The sequence below is a fragment of the Lactuca virosa genome, chromosome 6 (genome assembly GCF_052849685.1).
Source record: "Lactuca virosa cultivar CGN04683 chromosome 6, Lactuca_virosa_CGN04683_v6, whole genome shotgun sequence".
Taxonomy (NCBI): domain Eukaryota; kingdom Viridiplantae; phylum Streptophyta; class Magnoliopsida; order Asterales; family Asteraceae; genus Lactuca; species Lactuca virosa.
The window spans coordinates 20724582-20747739 of record NC_136431.1 but is presented as its reverse complement, the minus strand read 5'-3'; the positions used below and the strand labels follow the sequence as shown (position 1 = coordinate 20747739).

The window sequence follows — 23158 nt, the reverse complement described above, 5'->3', positions numbered from 1 at the left end:
GATGGTGGGAGATGAAGTAGTGGTGGCGACTAAAGCTTTGGGGATGTTTATGGTGGTGAATGAGAGAGATAAACCTGACGGGTTGTAGTGCGGTGGGGTGGGGGTGGGTGGGTATGGTGGACATTTTTTATTTTTTATATTATCAAAATTTATAAGTGAGTAAAAAAATAGAAAAAGAAATTAAAAAGCACAATATAGTCTATTTATATGGATCAAGGACCAAAACTGCAAGATTGGGAAACCACAGGGATCTGTCTTGTCTATTTTCCAATGGTTGGACCAAAAGTGCAAATCTACCCAAACCATAGGGACCAAAACTATAATTTACTTTTTAAAAAACTACTTACACTACCTTTTCAATAGTTTTTTTAAAAAGTTTCAAATATACCATTAATTAATTATAAAAAATAAAAATAAATAAAATAAATAAAAAAAAAACATATTCTTCAAAATGTTTTTTTATATCATTTTATATCTTCCACCTAGTTTATCAATTAGTTTTTACCAAACCTTATTTTTTATTAACTAGTTTATAAGCTAACAGCCTAACTTTTCAATTAATAACTAGTTTTTCAATTAGTACGTTAAACATAATTGTGGACTTCACAACTTCCAAATTCTTAATTATGAGAGCTTTGGGCAACGTGCCCAAATGCCATAACTATCACACAATGAAAAGTTTCTAATATTCTTGATGTTTTGTTGGTTTCTAACAATTTACAGCGTGTTTTCTTGTGAAATTGGAAGATTAAACGAATGAACGGTTAAAATAAAGAAACTTGTTCAATATTCAATTGAGTTGCAAAAAAAGTTTTACCAGATTCAAATTGTAGTTGATGGGATTGATGAAATGCTTCAAAAAATTTCATCGAAGACTCTTATCTACGATATTGCAATAAATTGAGCAACGCTTTATTAACGCTTGGGTTTTTCTTTTTACACACCAAGCTAGCGACACCATTCTAATAAAAAAATTAAAAATTAAGTTTAGTAATATTAATAAAGTTAGTAATAAAAAAATAATTATTATATAATAAAATTAGGAATGATTAGGTTATAATAAAAGTTAGTCAAATGATAATAATTACAATCATTAACCAAAAAAGTAAACCTAATAATATAGGTTGGTGTTGTAGATTGATGTGTCCAAAATAGAACCCTAACGTTTTATTCATCATAAATGTTGTCTATCCAAGTACAACTCTTAGTTCTAACAATCATTGTTGTATTAGATTGCAGTTAAGGCTGGAGGGAGTGGTGTCACAAGAACCGCACTCCCTCCTTTGACACGTAGGAGCCACATCATTTTACCACACAAAGTGTGGTTTTTTACGACACCCAGGGTGTGGAAACTATGGTAAATGAAGAGAGGTGAGAGAAAGACACATAAATGAAGAGATAGAAGAAAAAAGGTGCGGCAGTTTTTGGGAGAGGTGCGGCCAAACCGCACCCAAAACCGCATAGGGGGACGGTGTTCCTGCCTATGTGGCATTGAGTGCGGCCAAAACCGCGCTCCACTCCCTTGAGCCTAAGGTGTTTGATGAAATACTCTAGTAACTTCCTTTTATATCTAGCATTACAATAGATTCAGTGTTACTTTATTAATTGTTTATTAATCATAAGTATTTGTAACACAGCCCCTAGTTTCAACATTAATTGTTGCATCCATTACAATTGATTACAAAGTGGTGTGCTTCCTTTTCAAGAACTCAAGAACTTCATACAAATAGGTGGTTTAATTTTAGCCAAAGAAAGAACCGCAGCTGGAAGAATCCACAAACCTTCACCACAAATCAACCCAGAAGCCACAGAAGTAGACATCAAATCAGCCTTTTTAACATTCACCTTCTGCCATACCAACACCACCAAGCTTCCAACACACATATCAATACTAAAATACCCACCCACCAAAAAAGGCACAGCCATACATATAGGCAATGGCATCCACTTCCCTATCTTTTTAGGCAACAAATCTTTCACAATATTAACCCCCACAGAAAAAGCAAAAAACCCATAACATAAATCCAAACAATGTTTAGGTAAAGCCGAAAAGCCTTGAACACCAATAATCGCCATGTTTCTAAAAACTATCGCGAATGGTGCTTTGTATTCTCCATTAGGGTTTCCCACATCAAATGCTTTAGTAAATAAAGAAAGAGTTAAAGGCGACACAACACACCCTATAGCTGTCCCAATCGTTTGGCTTAAAAGCATTGTTCTAGGTGAAGTCAATGTCACATGACCGGTTTTCAAGTCGTGCATCAACGTACTAGAAACAAAAAGAACCGCCTTCGTAACACCACACCCCACCAGTCCCGCCACCACTCCGTGGTGTTTTCCGGCCAATGCCGCCATCATGAAAAGCCCGATTTTGCTGTAGTTGTATGCCATGTCCCAATCGGTTAATCCGTTTCCATACGCGTTACAGAAGGCTAATGATGGAGCGATTATGTAAGCTATGATAATGTAGTACCATTTGACCTCGGGAAATATTAAGGGAACTACAAATGCATTGATAATGGAGAATGAAGTGTATCCGATCACTGCAAACCACATTGGTATGGCTTCTTTGACGAACACTTCGTTTTGTAATCGTTCGGCTTCTGTAACTTCCTTCTCGCTACCTACAGCTGTAAAAAGACAATAATGTCCTTGGAAATAAGTTAGGGTTAATGACTTGTAACACTTGATTAAAGCTAAGGTTTTGAGATTTTTACCTAAACCAAGATTTTCCCTTTTCAATCTTCCGTAGATACTTGCATATGTGAAATATAGAATCTTGGTGAAGTTATAGAGTCCATCACCAAGGAGAAGAGCAATTGAGATAAAGACCTTGTAACCATTCAGACTTTCCATACTACTTTCTGGAACATTATTAGGAAACCATTCTCCTTTTTGGTTTTCAATAAGTGGCCACATTATACCCCATGAAATCACAGCTCCAAACAGCAAAGAAAAACTCACAATATGAGGGCAAATCATCCCGGTTCCCACATATGTCATGCTGAAATCGAAGTAAAATCTACACAAAATAGCAAGAACTGAAGAACCCATTATTTATAAATCAATTAAAGATACCAAATAGGAACAAAGTTTACGTTTTCTTATAAGCTTCTAGTCCAAAAGTAGGGAAGTGGGCAAATCCACATCCTCCTTTTCCAGTGAAAAACCATTGAAAGATTGCCCACAAGAAACTGACTGAAAAGTACTTAGCAAATCCATTGATTTGCTTCCTATATATAAAAAAGACACTTGTTAATGATCATACAATGTGGAAAAAGGGTTTATGAAATATGTTATAAAAGTACTTTGCCATGTCATCTCCTTGACTATGAAATCCATTGATAAGAACAGCTGTAGCCATCCCACTTGGGAATATCAACTTATAATCAATAATCAAGATCTGTCAAATAGAATTCTCAAATGTCAATAATATAAAGATTGTATTCAGTATTCAACATTTCAACATATTTCATACTGAAAGGTGTTTATACACCATGTGGGACCCACATACCTTTCGGAGTGGAATCAGTACAAAAAGACCCGCAAAACAGATCAAGAAAGAATAGCCAGTCATCCAACCAACATGAAGTTCTTTATAAGTCCCTGGAGAATTTGCTCCTCCTGCCAGCTCATATGTTTTCTTGTTCAAAGCAAATAAGAAAGATCCAAATCCACCTAATATTCAAAGTCAAAAACCAATAAACATTTCACAAAACATAGATAAAGATTTGAAGTTGAAAAATGTTAGAAAAACCTCCAATGGCAATGCTGTAACAAGCAACTGAACATGTCTGGATCATTGTGTTTTCATGTCTTGTAAAGGGAACGAAGGGAATCCCTAATTTTTGAAGTACTTTTGTCCATGTTTTCATGTACACAAAAGCAAGAAGTGCAGCTGAGACATTAAGATTAGGAATCAAACCAGTTGTGAGATTTAGTTTCATGGCTATAACAGTGTAAATGCATCCCAAAATAACACTCGCGATAACTCCACGAATTGTGATCTGTTTTGTCCATGGTTGCAGTCTTTTTGAAGCTTGAAGATGATGATCATAATCATCATCTTTCTTCTCTTGTCCCACCTCCTCTCTTTCTTTTTCAATCTCACCTGTCTCCTTCATGTCTGTGTCTATCGTTAATTTAAAGTTTAAACACCAAAAAGAAAAGAAAATTCTACAATGTAGTAATGAATTACTCACCTTCAAGTTTCTCTTTACTTCAATACATAAAAGGATGAAGGATGCATGAAGTTATAATAGCAAGTCAACTGGCAGATGTTGCTTTCTCACTGTCCTTCCTTTTCTCCTAGAAAACTCGCATTTATAATATTGATATGTGTGTGTGGAGTGGGAGAGAGAAAGAGTAAATAGCCAATCAGTAAAGCTGCATATGAATACTGTCGTCATGTTGATCTACCACTAAAACTAAATAAATTATGAGATGGCATGCTGTGTACTATTATTCTCACTAACTTACAAGGTGCAAGCACAGTCATTGACTTCACCTTATTTTACACTCATTATCTTGAAAGAAATCAACAATCATTCATATGATCCCAAGTTATAATCCTATTATTAAGGAGATATTAATGCTGTAATTTGATTGGTTGTATGGGTCAATGAGATTCCTTCTGCTGGACTAGGAATCCCATCAAGCTCCATGGAATATCTCCATGTTAGCAAGAATCAGAAGAATGATTTCATGACAAAAGTTGTATATATAATAAGGTTTCTGGTACAATTGATGCTTTAATCCGTTTTTGTGGTAGGGACTGAAGGTTCAATTGGAAATGGACTTAAAATCCCCAATTTAATGCAGAAATCCAAACCAACGCCAGCAAAGAGAAAGATTAGAAGATTTTCTGATACAAAAACAGCACCACTGAAAGTATGCAACAATATGCTACCAGCTTCCAACTCCATTGGTGGTCCTCCTGCTAGTGTAGCAAGACCTGCGTTAAAATTTCAAAGGGAAACATGAATCTGTTAGGTTTTAATCATCATCGAGATCTTGTTAATGGAGTAGCTTTCTGAAATACCTTTGACAAAGCCAAAAGCTGCAGACGTTCCAGATTTGAGCTGAAAATTGTCTAGGTCACGACGAACAGCATAGCGGAAAGTAACACCAAATAACGCACAGCTGATGAGAGTGATAACTGACGGAAGGATTAACTGTGATGCGTCGGTCGCCTGAGATAAGGAAATAGGCAAGCCTGCCAAGGTGCCGACTATGGCGGAGATAGAAGCAGCTTTTACAGATTCAAATCTCTCTTTGTTTTTGTACATCGCTTCTCTTTCTGTTTCTGTCATCATCGAATTTTTATCTCCGACTTCACCTTCAAGTGAGCGTTCTGCTTCTTCAACCAGTGCTCTTGCTTCTGATAACTCCTTCTGGCATTCCTCAATCTGAAATGTACGAAACATACATCAGTAACAGTAAGGGGGTTGGATAGGAAAAAAGACATACATCAGTAACAGTAAGGGGTTGGATAGGAAAAAAGAGGGTGCTTATTGCTTATTCCCACACAATAAGCTAACTTTGAGTGTTTGGATAGGAAAAAAGAGGCACACAATAAGCTAACTTTTGAGTGTTTGGATAGGAAAAAAAGAGGGTGCTTATTGGAGAAACGAAGAAATTAACCTCGGAAGCTCTGGATTCGAGTTGATTGATGTATTCTTTTATCTTCTGGTTTTCTATTTCCTGTTTTTCGATCTGAGCAAGTTCTCGCTTGGCCAATTCAACTCGCTGTGTAGCTTTATCCAATCCATCTAACAAAGTTCTATTTTCCTCGCTGTTCAGCAATTGGCTTACCCGTTCGTCGACTATACCTGACAGCAAATTCTTCAATCCTCCGCCATTGTTGTTCTGGTCGGCGCTACCATTATCCGTAACGGGGTTACTACATTTGATGGCGAATGAACCAGACCTCGAGGATGACGACGATCTGAAGGGTTTGGAGCGAATGTAAAATTGAATATTCGTGAACTGAATCGAGGATTTTGGAGAATATATGAGTGTGGGATTGGGTGTGGTTGCCATGCTTCCTGGATAGCTTCACAAACGACGGTTTCAAGAACTCCTGTACGGTACTTTTGAAAGAAAGTGAAGCGAATTTTACGTAAATAATCTTTTAACTCCAACCATATAAAATGTTTTAAAAATATCAACTTGAAAAATAGAGTAAATTCGTTATCAGGAAACGTTTTTGTAATTTTGTGAAATATAGAGACCAATATGTTATTTTGATATCAGTCAAGGACCATTTATATAACTTTAGGAAGCACATAGACCATTTGACTAACTTTGTTAATATGCAGGAGCTATTTATGTAAACTTTATGAAATACAGGGATCATTTATTTTATTTTGTGAATAGTAGGGACCATTTCTAAAATTTTGTAAAATAGAGTTACAAGAATGGTCTATGTAGTTTTAGGTAGTTTGTAATTTGCACGTTTTGTCTTCAAATCTTGTTTCTTTATATATATATATATATATATATATATATATATATATATATATATATATATATATATATATATATATATATATATATATATATATATATATATATATATATAATGTTAAGTTTAGTGTAGGGCTAAAATATAGATTTTTGTAAAAAATAAGTATAAATTTTAGTGTTGGATTGAAGATTTCCTGAACCCAACCCAAAAACTATTTGAAGAATTGGAGTTAAAACACAAGAGACAGAGACAAAACAAGATTTGGAGACAAAAGGTGCAAATTACAAACTATCTAAAACTATATAGACTATTCTTGTAATTCTTGTAACTCTATTTTACAAAATTTTAGAAATGGTCCCTACTATTCACAAAATAACATAAATGATCCCTGTATTTCATAAAGTATTATATATATATATATATATATATATATATATATATATATATATATATATATATATATATTATTGATGAATAGTATAATATCAAATATAGTATTATATTATTTATCAATATTATACTTAACTTAACATTATATATAATATTGGTGAATTATATAATACCAAATATAGCATTATATTATTTATCAATACTATATTTAGTGTTAAAGTTTCGATAATGCATATTATGTATGGTTGTTAAAATTGTGATTCCGATCGTAGGATCGTACGATTCTACGATCTTAACTAGATAAATCGATCCCGATCTTACTAGGATCGTTTTTCGGTAAGATCGTGGTAGGATCGTAGGATCGGATTGTAAGATCGTAGGATCATGACTATTTTTTTAAAAACAAAGTTCTAATATTTTTTCATGGACTAACTACGTAGAGTACCAATTTTGAATTGTTTATCACTAAATGATGTATTGAATGATGGAAGGAACTTCACTCAAAACTGGGGAAGGAAAGGAAGGATCAATTTCGTAGATAAGAAGGGCGGCGTTAGCAGGATAAGCGTTAGACAGATATTTCATTAAGAAATAGACGATTCGCCATGAAACTCTAACTAGATCTAGCGAGTGTTTTTTTTATGTTTTAAATAATTTATTGTTAACTGAATGGTTAACAGGTTGGTGAAAATATACTTTTTATGTATTAAAATGCTTTTGGTAGGATTTTACGATCCGATTCGATCTTACAATCATGATTTTGCAAAGTGAAAAACTATCATATGTAAGATCTTGATCTTGACAACCTTGATATTATGCTCTTACTTATTGTTTTTAGACAAAACTGCAAAAATGGTCTATGTGGTATGCATTTTTTTGGGGTTTTAGTCCAAACCACGACTTTTTTGGATTCGTGGTCCTTTTGGACTAGTTTGTATGTGAAAATAGGCCCTCTGAAAATTGAAATGACTATAATACCCTTGGGGTATTTATTTTTCATTTTTCTGTCATTATTTTAAAATTTAATATTTATTTTAACAATTAAAAAATAATAAAAGACCTCTCTCTCTCTCTCTCTCTCTCTCTCTCTCTCTCTCTCTCTCTCTGTGATAAAAAACGGGCACTTCATTTACATCAGTTCATAGCCCAAGACTCTTGATCGATCGAAAAGGAAAACAACAATAATGAGGTGGAGAGTCGGAATTACAGGGTTCGCAAGAGGTGACGAGGTTGGTCGGAGATGACTGACGGAAGCAGTAGCTGACGACGGCAGTGGTTCACAGCAGCGGCTGCTCCGGCGGCTTCTGCTGTTTCGTTTTCTACTGCTTCGTTTTCTCCCTTCATCTATCTGCATAAAAAAGTCAAAGATCTCAAACCTATAATTATCATATACACTAAGAAGGATCGGGCTTGCTAAAAAATCAAAGATCTAAAACACGATGGGGGTCAAAGACCCACCTGTTACCTGCATCTGGATCTGTGGGCGGTGACAGGTGGTCGGAGACAACAACATTGATGGGTGTTGAAAGGAATATCATTGGTGGTGGTGGGGACTGCCCACCACAGCAACGTCGGCGAGTAGTGGTAGCACAGCAGCTCCGCTGCTTCCGTCTTCCAAATACAATGGTGATCGAAAAGGAAAGAAGGAGCAAGGATTGGGGTTTGTTTGGGGTTGCTTAGATCAACAGAAAAGAAAAAGAGATGGGGTAAGGCTGGAATGGTTCTATGGTGGGCGGAGATGTAGCAGTTCACGGTGGAGTTTAGTGGTCGAATGGAGGCTAGCAGGTGGTGCAGGGGCTATCTCCAGATTGTCGGAGGTAGCAGCCCCTTCTTGTTCGTTGAAATCGGGAACGAAAGAAAGAAATAGGTATATGACCTGGAGAGAGAGAGAGAGAGAGAGAGAGAGAGATTTATTTTTTTAATTAGTTAAATAAATAAATAAGTATTTAGATTTTTAAAAAAATTAAAGAAATGAAAAATAAATAACCCAGGGGTATTACAGTCATTTCACTATTCAGAGGGACCAAAAACGCAATAAAACTAGCTCAAAAGGACCATCAATCCAAAAAAAGTCGTGGTTTGGACTAAAACCCAAAAAATGCATACCACAGGGACCATTTTTGCAATTTTGTCTTGTTTTTAACTTCTTTTGTCATTAAATTTTTTTATCTCATTAGTTATTAAAATGGGGTCATCCTATATTCCAACTCTTACGAAACACAATCTATCTCTTTTGTTTAAATTTCATATCTCCGTTGTGATAAACGTCAAAATTCGAGTCGGTTGTAGATTTGACTAAACTTAGTTACACGTATAGGCACGACACATACTAGACTTTGTAACTAGAAGCTAAGGTATAACCTACAAGAAACTTGGAAACAAATAGAATTGAAGGATAGTGTACTTAGATTTCACATTGATACGTGACTTCTGTAGTTACTTTAACTGTAACAACTATTCAAATTCAGGTCATTCCTTGACTTGAACAACTTTTCATGAATCATATACACACATCATGCATTTGACCTAGTAGTAGAAATTAGGTCCGAGTCTCGTTGGAACTTAAGTCAAAGTTGAAAACTAGGACTAGTATATTTGATTCTTCAAATTCGCTTGAATCTCGAAACCACTACATAGAATGTCAATAAACCGATAAAAATAAATTACAAACATTATTTTTAACTAGAAAAGAGTTATGAAACTCTAACATAAATTGAAATCTCAAATAATTCAATTTATTTTTATATCCAAATATTTATTAAAGCTCAAGACCCTAAAATCCCTAAAAACCCAAATTTATAAACTTTAACACCTAAAAATCCATAAAATTTGGTATGGACTTTATAATATCAATTTAAAATAACTCAATTTAGTAAAATATAACCAATGAGAAATAAAATTTAAGTCATTAGTATTTAACCTTATTTTCTAAGCCAAAAATCAAGGTTTTATGAATAAAAACTAGGATACTATGCATATTTTATAAAACCTGATATTTTTATAAAATAAATTTAGATTTTATAAAATTCAAAAGAGGGAGACCCTCTCTCTATTTAAAAAGTGGGACCTCTCTCCTCTCTCTCTCTTTTTCTTGAAAACCCTAAAACACTATTTCCCCATATCATTAATCACTTTCACTTTTTCACTCTACCTCTCATTTTCTCTCACACTCTTCATCACCACCACCATTATTTTCTCTCATCCTCCCTCCAAACCCACGAAATTTTCCAGAAAACAAGTCCAATAACACACCTCAAACTCGAAATCTTCATCATCTTGTGGTGTTCTTGAAGGTAAAATCGATTTCTACTTCACTTTTCCTTCAAGTTTTACTATTTTTCTTGCACTTTCTCCTTCCTCTACTCCATTCTATTGTAAAATCATGAACACTTACACATACTCGCGGTTTTGATGATGATGGTGGTAGGATTTCACCCAAAAACAACATGCATGTTGTAGATGGTGAAGTCCCATGACCTAAACCTAAGTCAAAATCAAGGAAATGCACTTTTCTACACGTTTTGGTGGAAAAACACCACATGCATCCTAAGTTTTCTTTCAAAAACGACTTTTGAACATTTCAAACTCATGAATGGTCTTCAAACCAACATGCATGTGATGATCATCAAGCTTAGATGCTAGATGATCAAAGTTTGTTGTTAAAAGCTTTCAAAAATGTTCATAAAGAATTTATTCCCAAATAAATATAAAAAACTTCTTTTCTGTTCGAATCATATTTTTTCCAGAATCCAAACAACAAAATAAGATGATCCGTAAATTTTTAGAAAATAATTCATTTTTATCGAATTATTATAATTATTGCAAGAAAATAGAGCAATAAATCATATAAAATACTTTTTGTGGTCCATAAATCCTGGATAAATTCGTCGATGACCCTTAAAGTTAATAAACATCTCTTAACATCTCATAAAGTTTCATCAATTTTTGTTACTGTTTTCTATGATTTTTAATTTTCTTTATGATTAACTCAAATAAATCATAAAACCAAGTTTCAAGATATTAAAAGAGCATTTAATAAATTTTGATTCTTCTAGGTCATGTTTCATACTCAAAAAAATATTTTGAGGATTTTTCATAATGTATTTATATTTTTCCATAATTTTTTAGTATATAATGGACTAAAATCGGGAAAAATAGTTTTACTCATCCAAAATTCATGCAAATTTACCAGAACATCTTATATTACACTAGGACGCTTAAAAATTTGGATTATTTTTCTCTTTTGTATGTTATTTTTGTTCACTTTTCATAAGATTAAACATTCATAAATCCAAAAATCGGACTCCATTGTTTACAAATGACTCTTGATATTTTTCCCATATTATATACAACATCAAATAGTTTTACAAATATTTTCAAGAATTATCATAACTGTTTACTATTTATTCGAATTTTTATTTATTACATACACATAAATTATGAAAATCAGACTCATATATATGAAAATCACATTTAGCATTTTTCCCAGATTATTTATGTTTAATAAAAGTGGAACACCAAGTTTGGGAAATTTTACATACTGTTTTCTAATTATCTTCATTTTTGCTAAAATAAACACACAAAAATCATAAAATCGAGTTACACTATTTGAAAACCAATTTTGGTATTTTTCCCATATTATATACACTGTATATGAAGTTTACAAAAAGTTTTGTAATATTCCTTAACTGTTTGATAATTATTCACGAATTAATGCTTATTTAAGTGAATAAAACAAAGCAAATATCTAAACTGTTTGGAAACCAACTTTATATTTTTCCCAGCTTTATTATATATGTAATAACACTAGTACAAAAAGTTTGGGGAATTTTCAAAACTGTTTTCTATTTATCTCTATTTTGATAGAATAAATACACAAAAATCCAAAAAATCATGTTAAACTGTTTGAAAATCGGTTTTTATATTTTTCCTAGATTGAATATGTTTTATAACAGTAGTGCACGAAATTTGGGGAATTTTATTAACTGATTGCTATTTTTCATGAATTTTTATCTATTTAGAGAATTAAATATAAGAAAAAATGGCTATACATATCTATAATCCATGAAAATTTATCTAGAAGTCTTCTAGTACAGTTAGAACCAAAATCAGAAGTTTGGTAATTTTTATTAGCTGTTTAGTATTTTTCATGATTTTATGATTATTCAATAAATTAAAATGGTGAAAAATAGCTAGACAAATCAAAAATTCAAGAAAATTTATCTTAACATCTTTGACTTTAATTAAAACTGAAATGCAAAGTTTGGAAAATTTTGGAACTAAATTGACTTAGTTTTTAAATATTTAATCGTTGGAACACCCCCTAAAATGTTAAATTTTAACATTTCAATTATAAGAAATTCCATTTGAATTTGTTATATAATAAATTGATTCATAGAAATCTAAATTTCACAGAAAAATGTTTGTAACTTAACAATATTAAATTTTGACACAATATTGGCCTAATTCTGTTGTAGTAGTAAGTATACTAGTGTTAGATTTCGATTTCTCACATTGTTGTGGGAATTGTGCTGTGGTTTGGGATACTGTAGCAGGATGAGTAAGTGTATCCCTGGTTTATTTCTTTTCTCTTGTTGGGTTAGATCATCAAATATCTTCATATTCCAATTGCATACCGTGAATTACTAGTGGTTAGTGTAAGATCGTTTCCCTTCTACTGGTTCGGGGTGTTCAGTGTTCTCTTGGTTCATAGTACAGATTTGTACAGGGCAGTTAGGGGCTCATCTGAAGCCCAAAGCATGTGAATCCTTAGAGTCCTTCAGGAAGGAGGGTCCTATTGTCAGTTCCTGTCATCGAGATCGGAAGGGAGTTTTGCACCATGATCTCAGGAGGGTTGAGTATCTCTGGAGAAGGTGATCAGGAACCTTTCAGATGACTGCGGGTGTGTTATTTTCTGCTAATTCCAGGTGGATGCCGAGAAATTGTACCACTTTGGAATTTTGATTGAGTTCAAACTAGTTAGATCTCGGTTCGGTTCTCTGCTATCGTCTGGGTCGTCAAGGGTAGTCATATGTCATTCTGCATGCCGAGAAAAGTCCTTGATGAATCTACAGAGGGACGTATCTTGCGGAGTGGATTCCGCGTGTACCGTTATCATTCCGGGTCCTTGTCGGGATCTGTGCAGGAGCATTATTTGAGGGATATTTGGTCAAGGTTGGAGCGATAGTTCTCCAGTGAAGTCAGAGTTTAGTGGTTCTATCATTGTTCGGGTATGGTTGACAATTGCTTATGGAAGAACTTTGGAGTTCAAGGCACTACCGTTGCTAGGAAAGGACTGGTAGCATGAAGATAGTAGTGTCAATTGCGGGTGTTAGATGCATAAGTGGTTGTTCATTGGATGTTGAAGAGAATTGCATTTCTTGCATGGGTTGTGTTCGATTAGAGTTCAGTGGTACTGCGAGAGTGGAAGTGGGAACGAGGATTCGTCAGCCAGAGTGAAGATCAAGACCTCCAGTTGTCAGCATGGAAGATGAATTGAAGTGTCAAACTGGACCAAATTTCAAGAGTACTCTTCAAGATTTCAGGGGATGGGCGGTCTTAGGGTTCAACTGGCGATTGATCGCTAGCATTGGTAAGCATAGGTTGTCATCAATGGATTATTAGAAAGAAAGAGGGATTGGGAATCCTTTAATTATCACGTGCTGTGAAGACTTAGTCGAATCTAAGTGGGGGAGAATCGACCAGGTACTTAGGAGCAGTAATAGGTGTGAAATTAGGATGAGTTTCGCATCCTCGTCAGGAAGGAAGGCGGCCGAGTGACCGTCTAGGTTGAGGATTGGGTGAGTTAGGAGTTTAGAAAATGTTCCAGCTTTTAGTTCGAGCTTTTCCTTGGCATCAGATAGCAGGTTTCGGGAACCAGGTTAGAGCTCCAGTTAGGACTCAAGTTGTAACAGCCCAAATTTTCACGCCCAAAAATTTCATTTTTATAAATTACTTTAATTAAAACATTCGTAGGAAAATACTGTCGAATCATAACATCTAATAAAACCATGTATCATGTTTGAAAACCCAAATCATAAAATAGTGATAATGTCAGAGTACAATCCCAAGAAATCTCATAGTGCGGAATCTGAGGTGTGTGTGTAATGTGCAGCTACCGCGCCGGCTCCTTCCCCTTCGTTGAAGAGGTACCTGAAACAAAACTGAAAACTGTAAGCACGAAGCTTAGTGAGTTCCCCCATAATACCACATACCATACACATATAAGGAACAGCTAGGAGATACGGGCCCCGCCCACACTCATGGCGATACGGGCCCCACCCACACGCCGCTAGCTGGGAGATACGGGCCCCGCCCACACTCCGCTGGTCAGGAGATACGGGCCCCGCCCACACTCCGCTATCACTGAGGTACGGGCCCCGCCCACGCTCAGCTACCTAATCAAACATACAAGTATCACACAGATAACAAGTATAACTAAATCTATCATACAGACATATAGCATGATCGAACTCAACTAGGAGATGCGGGTCCTGCCCACACTCAGATACTAACGTTTCGCACGTATACGGGCCGGGCTTGGTGCCTTAGACCCGTTCCTACTGGAAGGAAACTCACCTCAAACGAGTAGCTGCTGATAATCTATGCGGGGGAATCTCTGACTGCTGCTGCTCCGGAAATCCTCCGGCTATATTCCCCACAAAACACTTAATCAGAATCTGGTATCTACCCTTTAGGGTAAAATGACTATTTTACCCCAGACCAAGTCCAAGTCAAAGTCAAAGTCAAAGTCAACGTCAAAGTCAACTTCCAATTGACCCGACTCGCCGAGTTGGGTCGTCAACTCGTCGAGTCCCTACCCCTTCAACTGTCCTCTTCCACGTCCCTACTCGTCGAGTTTAGCGATGACTCGACGAGTTCTCCTTCTAACACAACCTCAGATGAACCTTCATCCGACTAGCCGAGCGGTATGAACACTCGTCGAGCCCGTCTTCATCCTAAGAACACGTCCTGTCCTCGACTCGCCGAGTTGTATGAACAACTCGTCGAGTTCATCTTCAAGGGTTGGGAGATTGCCTTGGACTCACCGAGTCTGTTCTAGCACTCGTCGAGTCCCATGAACTCCAGGTTAAAAATGAAGTCCAATGCGTTGGGTCACTCTTTCTGTCCTGCTACAACCCTACTAACACCCAACTGAGTTCTTTTGACCCTCAACAGATATGGGACTCAAAGCCTTGGACTCGTCGAGTCCCAAGAATGGACTCGCCGAGTTGGTCACGTCCACAACCTAAATCCTCGATTTCTGATGTACAACTCATGACCAAAATATAGATCTAGGCTCCTACAATCGTCCTAGCACGTAAAGTTACAAACTTTACGTGCATGCATGGGGCTTTGAGTCCAAAAGGTCCTAAAACAAGCTCTTGGGTTGCATGGAGTCTTCCTTGGGTGGAAAAGCACCCACTTTCTGCCTTGTGACCCCTCAAAGGGCTACCTAAAATGGCTTATAAAAGCCCTAAATCTCTACAAAATGGGATCTAGCAAATGAACAAGCAAGTTAGCAACTTTATACCTTCTGAGGACTGAAAATGAAGCACAAACTCGAACCCCTCTGGTCTCCTCTTGTTTCCTCAAGCTCTTCTCCTTCCTTCTTAAGACCACCAACACCAAGATCTACCAAAATGACTTAGATTGCTTCAACAACGGCTAGGGTTTTCTATAGAGGGTTTCTGGGAGTATAAGGGACGATGGAGGCTGTATAAGGTTGTTTAAATAGGGTGCAAACCCTCAGTTTAGGGTTTTGTCCAGACAGAGTCTACTCGTCGAGTCCGGGACTCGACTCGACGAGTCCATCACTTAAATCCCGCGTCTCATCCCGCTTCTACTCGGCGAGTTGGGCCTTCAACTCGCCGAGTCCCAGGCCAAAAATGCAAAAATTACTAAAATAAAATACATACCAGGAAGCGGGTGCTACACAAGTTCAGTTAAGTGTTAGGTCGAGTGCGTGTTCGACCCAGTATGGGCAGTGTTGTAAGACTACGGGGATAGCCGTAGCATTCACAAGCGGTCAGATAGTATGGAAAGTGTTGTAAGACTACGGGGGTAGCCGTAGCATTCACTAGCAGTCAGATAGTATGGAAAGTGTTGTAAGACTGTGGGGGTAGCCGTAGTATCACTAACATTCAGTTAGCCTAGAAAGTGTTGTAAGACTGTGTGGGTAGCCGTAGCATTCACTAGCGATCAAATAGTGATAGAATGTTGTAAGTCTGCGAGTGTAGTCTTAGCATTCATGAGGTTGGCAGATAGTGATAGAGTGTTGTGAGACTGTGGGTGTAGCCGTAGCATTCACTAGGTTGGTAGATGGCATGAGCGTATTGGTAGAACGCAGAAGGAACAGTATTACCCACCAGTGCGGGTGTAGCAGTGAGGGCGTGGAAAATCCACGGATTGGTTTATGGATTACGGAATTACTCAGATGGGTTAGATCTGGTTGAGCCAGCGATACGACCGTAGGAACGCCACTACAATTATGACATCAAGGAAGCAAAGGATTGCTTAAGGTCGTTTGTGATATAAAGCTACCATTGGTCAGGTAGCAATCACTTTTAGCCTTGGAATTGGTGACGTCAGGATTCGACGCATGGGCCCGATCGGTTGGAGACCCGGAAGGTCTCGGTAGATTTTGGAAAGCAGCCATGTGGCAGCATGCTGTTTCGGGCAGTTTCAGTGTTTTGGCAGTATTAGTATTTGCGCTTTAGATCGCAAGTACAAACGGAATAACTGATTGATTCGGAAGTGACAAGTTACTCACAATGGGATTAAATAATCTCAGAGTAGTCGATTTGATCCTGTTGCGCAGCTCTCGTATGAGTCTAACCGTTGCAGTGATGGATCTTCTACTCGAAGGATTATTTGAGCCTTCTGTCAAGAATAAGTGCTCTATTGTTGACTATGGTTAGTGGTTTTGTTTCTAATGGTAGCATCGGGATAATCAAGTCGGAAAGTGTGCATTGCTCGGTCACTTGAGGAAGATTAAGCTTGGTAAAGCTCATCATGGGTGGTCTGCCAGGGAGTCAGACCATCTCAAGACTACGAATTTCAGACTGAGTAGATGTGATCATGTTGTAAGGGGTTCGTTTATTTTTGGATTTTAGAACCCTGCGAGGGATAATTTAGATTGCCTTGGAAAGGCTAGGGTGTACCCAGGATTGTGGCCATGTTACTTGAGTGGTTTGGCGTGTAAGGATTGGTAAGGAAGGATTTCGAGGACGAAATCTAATTTAAGTGGGGGAGAGTTGTAACACCCCGTTTATTAAATAAATAAATAAACAAATAAAATGAATAATAATAGCCATAAAACCCCGATATGTATTTTATATATTATTTTAATTTAGCCCTAAGGTGATAGTAAGTTGTTAGGAGTGTTCGTTATCGGGACTTAAATGTATTAAATCTGGAAATGGGGGTTAAAGTGTAACTTTCGGACCAATTATGAATAGAATCCTGATGCTAGGGGCTGATTGACAATTTTTTTGGACTTGTGTTGAAAGGATTTTTAAAGTCAGGGTGCTAGAGTGTAAATATTGGACTAGAATTGAAAGGAATAGAGGGGGGAGGGGTCGGAATTGTCAATATGGCATGAAGTTTGTTTTGGACGGGGTCTAATACCCGTCACCTCTCTTTGGCCTTGCATGGCACCAAAACCTAACCCTAAACATCCTCCCAGCCGCCACCTTATCACCCATTGTTCTCCAGTCGCCGCCCCTCCACCGATTGAAGCCGGAAGCCGCCAACCTTTCCGTTACCGACGAAGACGAAGAGCCACGAATGGATGTTGTGTTAGTCAGGAAGAGCAGGAGAGCGAGGATCGTGGGAGCTGCAACCGCTGCCGACGTCGCATCAGTCGAAGACGGAGGAGCAATTCGTATCCGTCGCTGCTGCTGTTCCGTTGTCGCCGCCTTCTTCCTTGTTGTTGTTTGGACCACCGGTGCTCTTGTCACCGAAGAATACGAGGACGACACTGCAACCGCCCTTCCCTTTTCCGCTTCTGTTCCGATCCACAGCAACTAGCTCGCATCCTACCACCGTCGGCGTTGCTCCTTGCGGCTGCCCATTTTGCAGATCTCCTCCAGTCGTCGTTGCCGCCAAGAAGGTGACTGTGGATGCATTGTGTATGTGTCTCGCGTGTGCGTGTGTATTTCAGTGTTGATGCCCGTTGAAGACGTGTTTTGTTGGCCGGAAAACATGAAGAAACACCATGCCAGCCAACCATGGTGGTTGCCCCCCGTGTTGCTCTTTCTGCGGCCACCAGCCACCGTATGTAGTGGCTATGTGTGTGGGTTATTTTATGTGTGTGTGTTTATTCAGATATTTCGATGTAAATTGTATTGTATGGCCGAAATAATCAAAGAAACAACTCGTCACCGCCGTGAAGTGGTGGTTTCCACCTCACGCCGCCATTCTGCCGCCACCAGCCGCCACCTTGGGTGGTTGTGTGCTTTCATGTGTGTGATTGTTATTTTGTGATGCTTGAATATTTTTAGCTAAAAATCATAACCACCACCGCGAGGTGGTGGCCGCCGCCGTGAGCCGCCATTAACCGCCACTACCTGAGGTGGTAGTGAGTGGTGCCCGACTTACTTAACCCTAATGGGCCTAATGGAGCCCTAATTGACCTAAAAGCCTAACTATTTGACTAATGGGCTAGTATTTGGGTTCGAATAATTAGGATTTGGAAAACCCTAATTTTGGGAAAGTATCCGGACCCGCACTGGAATTATCTATTGGGCTGAAAATGTTAATTAATAATCATTTGCAATTAACCTAAGGCAATATTGGACTTAATGGAATAAGTCATTAATGGGTTAAGAAGGGACACTTAACTCTAATTGTCATTTTATGTGAAAACCCTAATTTCACTTAGGCTTTGAGTTAGCCCTTTCTATTGGGCTTTGGTGATTGGGATATTGATGGGACATCCAAGAATAATCATATGGACTAAGAATTTATGGATGGGCTTTAGGGTAAGGCCCATGTGAGGGTTTTGGCCCAATTTGGAAAATTAGGCCGTATATGGGCCATAATTGGGCCTTTATCATTATGAGATATTGGGCCATTAGAAATGTCAAATGTTTGGACTGGAGTAAATGGTTGGGCTTTAGAATAAGACCATGTAAAGGTTTGGGCCCAATTTGGAAAATTGGGCCATATGTTGGGCCTTGACTCATAGTTGACTTTTGGGCCTTTGGATTGGGCCTTGGGCTTGAATCAAGCTAAGTTAGGGGTAGAGTAGTCTTATAACATCTCGTTTATTAAATAAATAAATAGATAAAGATTAATAAATGAATCCTGGTCTTAAAATCCATAGTATTTAGTAGGGCGTTGGTTTTTGGGAGCCAAATGTTATTAATTGGATTATTTGTGGGTTAAAGTGTAAATTCGAGACTTATTTTATAAAGATTTTAGAAGTTGGGGGTTCAAAGTGTAAGTTTCAGACTTATTTGTAAGTATTTATGAAGGCAGGGACTAAATGGAAACTTTCGGGGCTTCATTTGAAGAGATTTTGGGGCTAAGGGGCTATTTGTTAAGTTTTAGACCTAAAATGAAATGAAATTATGGAATCAGGGGCAAAAGGATAACTATTGGATTAAAGTTGAAAAGATTTTAGTGAAGGAGGGGCTAAACTCGAATAATATGAAAGAAGTTTGAAGGGTACGGGTGAACCCGTCACCCTAGCGTGCAGCCTCCATATTTAATCAATGCAAACCCTAACCCTACTATGAAGCATCAGCCGCCTCCACCTTATTTCCCCACCCCAGCGCCGTCGTATGGAATTGTGAATTACACCCAATCACACCATATGATTTATTTAGAAGAGTGATGGACTTAATGGATTAAGTCCTTAATGGGTTAAGTGAGAAACACTTAACCCTAATCGTCATTTTATGTGAAACCCTAATTTCACTTGGGCCTTAAGTTGGGGCTTTCTATTGGGTTTTAGTAATTGGGACAAAAATGGGCCATCCAAGAATGATCATATGGACTAGAATATTTGGATGGGCTTTAGGGTAAGGCCCATATGAGGGTTTGGGCCCAACTTTTCGGGCCATAGTTGGGCCTTGGTTCACAATTAGACTTTTGGGCTGAAACATCCCAAAAACACAGTCTGAAAATTTCGTTTAATATAATAATAAAAACCATAGTCGATAAACATCATATAAAAATCATAAGCAATGTATCTCAAAATATTATAACAACTGTCAAGTATATCAGAGTATAAACATCCCAGGCTGAACAAATGGTGTGTGCACTGCAATCTTCCCGAGCTCCTCTTTTGAAAACTAAGTACCTGAAACCAAAACTGAAAACTATAAGCACGAAGCTTAGTGAGTCTCCCCAAACTACCACATATCATACAACAACACATATAGCACATACTGGGCCTTACCCACTGCATCGGGCCCCGACCAGCATCGGACCGAAGTCCGGAATAACTTGGGCCCCGCCCACTACATCGGGCCCGCCCGACATCGGACCGAAGTCCGGAATAACTTGGGCCCCGCCCACTGCATCGGACTGAAGTCCAGAATGTACTGAACATAACAAAACATAAACATATAACATAATCACATATATACTGCATCAGGCTTGCCCCGGCATCGGACCGAAGCCCGGAACATATAACACATACCATAAACATGCATGAATCACAAAGACATCAAGCATACATAGCTACTTCTCGGGATTTCCCCGGCATCAGACCGAAGTCTGTAACACATAATATATAACATGTAAGCTAAATCACTACATCGGACCGAAGTCCGGTACTACTAACATCTAAACGGGCCGGCATTGTGGCCTTAGACCCGTTCCTACTAGAAGAGGACTCACCTCACACTGCTAAAGTCCCGCTGATAAAACCATAGCTGCTCGATGACAGATTCCCGATCTGTCAATATCAAAATAACACCCAATTAATAATTGGGTTCTATCACATATCCATAATTCCATGCTTGGGGTAAAAGACTATTTTACCCTTAACTTAGCTTGACTCGGTCCCAAGGCCCAATCCAAAGGCCCAAAGTCCAACTATGGCTCAAAGCCCAACATATGGCCCAATTTGTTCAGTTTCCAAAAGAGGAGCTTGGGAAGATTGCAGTGCACACACCATTTGTTCAGCCTGGGATGTTTATACTCTGATATACTTGGCAGTTGTTATAATATTTTGAGATACATTGCTTATGATTTCTATATGATGTTTATCGACTATGGTTTTTATTATTAAATTAAACGAAATTTTCAGACTGTGTTTTTGGGATGTTTCATGGGCCTTTGGATTGGGCCTTGAGCTTGAGTAAAGCTAAGTTAGGGGTAAAGTAGTCTTTTACCCCAAGCATGGACTTATGGATATGTGTTGGGGACCTAATTATTAATTGGGTGTTATTTTGATGTTGACAGATTCGGGAATCTGTCATCCAGCAACTAGGGTTTTGTCAGTGGGACTTCAGCAGTGTGAGGTGAGTTCTCTTCCAGTAGGAACGGGTCTAAGCCCACAATGCCAGCCCGTTTAGATGTTAGTAATTCTGGACGGCGGTCCCGAGAAGTAGTTATGTATGCTTGATGTCTTTGTGATTCATGCATGTTATGTGTTATGTGTTCCGAGGCAAGCCCAATGTATGTTAGCTTATATGTTATGTGTTATGTGTTCCGGGGCAAGCCCGATGCCAGGGTTAGCCCGATGCAAATTACATGTTTCCGGACTTCGGTCCGATGCCGGGGCAGTCCCGAGAAGTAGTTATGTATGCTTGATGTCTTTGTGATTCATGCATGTTATATGTTATGTGTCGGGGCAAGCCCAATGTATGCTAGTTTATATCTTATATGTTATATGTTCCAGGCTTCGGTCTGATGTCGGGGTAAGCCCGATGCAGGTTATGTTATTATGTTATATGTTATGATATATGTTATGTTGTGTATGTACCGGGGTAAGCCCGATGCCGGGGTGAGCCCGATGCCAGACGTAGTCTGATGCCGGGGTGAACCCGATGCCGGACAGGAGTCTGATGTCGGGTTCGTCCCGATGCAGTTGTGAGTAGTCCCGGAGTTATGTTATTTGTTATATGACATGTGTATGATATGTGGTAGTTTGGGGAGACTCACTAAGCTTCGTGCTTACAGTTTTCAGTTTTGGTTTCAGGAACTTCGGCTTTCAAAGGAGGAGCTCGGGATGATTGTTGTGCACACACCATTTGTTTAGCCTGGGATGTTTATACTCTGATATATTTAACATGTGACTTGGATACATGACTTATGACTTTTATATGATGCAGATATTTATGGTTTTGTTAATGGTTTAAAACGAAATTTTTGGGCTGTATTTTTGGGATGTTTCAAATCTTTTACCCCAAGCATGGACTTATGGATATGTGTTGGAACCCAATGATTAATTGGGTGTTATTTTGATGTTGACAGTTCGGGAACCTGTCATCCAGCAGCTAGAGTTTTGTCTGCGGGACTTCAGTAGTGCGAGGTGAGTTACCTTCCAGTAGAAGTGGGTCTAAGGTCACAATGTTGACCCACTAATAGGAGTTGTTTGTTAAATGATTGTCTTTGTGATAATTATCTGGTATGTCATTATCTGTTATGTTTGTGTGCTAGGATGCTTTGTGATACATGTTAGTAGTAGTAAGGGTGAAATAGTCCCCGGATACCTGTTGAAAGATACCGAAGGGGTCGTCAGAACCCATGCATGCCTAGCAGTATGTTTATGTTATGTTATTATGTGGTAGTGGTAGGGAGTGAAATAGTCCCCGGTTACCGGTTGAAAGATACCGAAGGGGAGGTTAGCTCCTGGTTACCGGTTGAAAGATACAGAATGGGAGGTTAGCTCCCGGCTACCGGTTGAAAGATACCGAAGGGGAAGTTAGCTCCAGGTTACCGGTTGAAAGATACTGAAGGGGAAGTTAGCTCCCGGTTACCAGTTGAAAGATACCGAAAGGGAGGTTAGTTTCCGGTTACTGGTTGAAAGATACTGAAGGGGAACCCAGCTCCCAGTTATGTCAGACAGATACCGGTTGAAAGATACCGAGGGATAGGCATTATGTGGTATGTGGTATGATGGGGGAACTCACTAAGCTTCGTTCTTACGATTTTCATTTTTTGTTTCAGGTACTTCGTTTTTAAAGGAAAGGAGTCGGCTCGATCGCAACGCATCACACTATGTTTTCCGCACATGAGATCTTTGGGATTACACTCTGATATGGTTTTATGATAATATGTTTTGATTATTGACACTTTGTTTTTGACATGAGATATTATTATGAATGTTTTTATACTGTT

General features: G+C 38.2%; 2 protein-coding genes across 3 annotated transcripts; both read right to left on the bottom strand.

Annotated features, from left to right (window-relative positions):
- Window positions 1-1593: 1593 nt before the first annotated feature.
- Window positions 1594-4559, bottom strand: LOC145118504 (metal-nicotianamine transporter YSL3-like). 2 transcript variants are annotated; one of them, XM_079054208.1, is made up of 7 exons: window positions 4203-4559; window positions 3758-4132; window positions 3515-3678; window positions 3309-3403; window positions 3099-3233; window positions 2718-3022; window positions 1594-2630 (listed from the first exon to the last, which is right to left on the bottom strand). In XM_079054208.1, the coding sequence occupies exons 2-7, from the start codon at window positions 4122-4124 to the stop codon at window positions 1702-1704; spliced, it is 1995 nt and encodes a 664-aa protein (XP_078910334.1). In that variant the 5' UTR covers window positions 4125-4132; window positions 4203-4559; the 3' UTR covers window positions 1594-1701. The 2 variants fall into 2 exon arrangements, with proteins under 2 accessions (XP_078910334.1, XP_078910333.1); XM_079054207.1 differs by having other exon boundaries at window positions 3758-4126.
- A 138-nt stretch (window positions 4560-4697) lies between these two features.
- On the bottom strand, window positions 4698-6124 carry LOC145118505 (uncharacterized). The gene is made up of 3 exons (XM_079054209.1): window positions 5644-6124; window positions 5042-5408; window positions 4698-4954 (listed from the first exon to the last, which is right to left on the bottom strand). Exons 1-3 carry the CDS (start codon window positions 6040-6042, stop codon window positions 4752-4754), a joined length of 969 nt encoding a protein of 322 aa, XP_078910335.1. The 5' UTR covers window positions 6043-6124; the 3' UTR covers window positions 4698-4751.
- Window positions 6125-23158: the final 17034 nt, after the last annotated feature.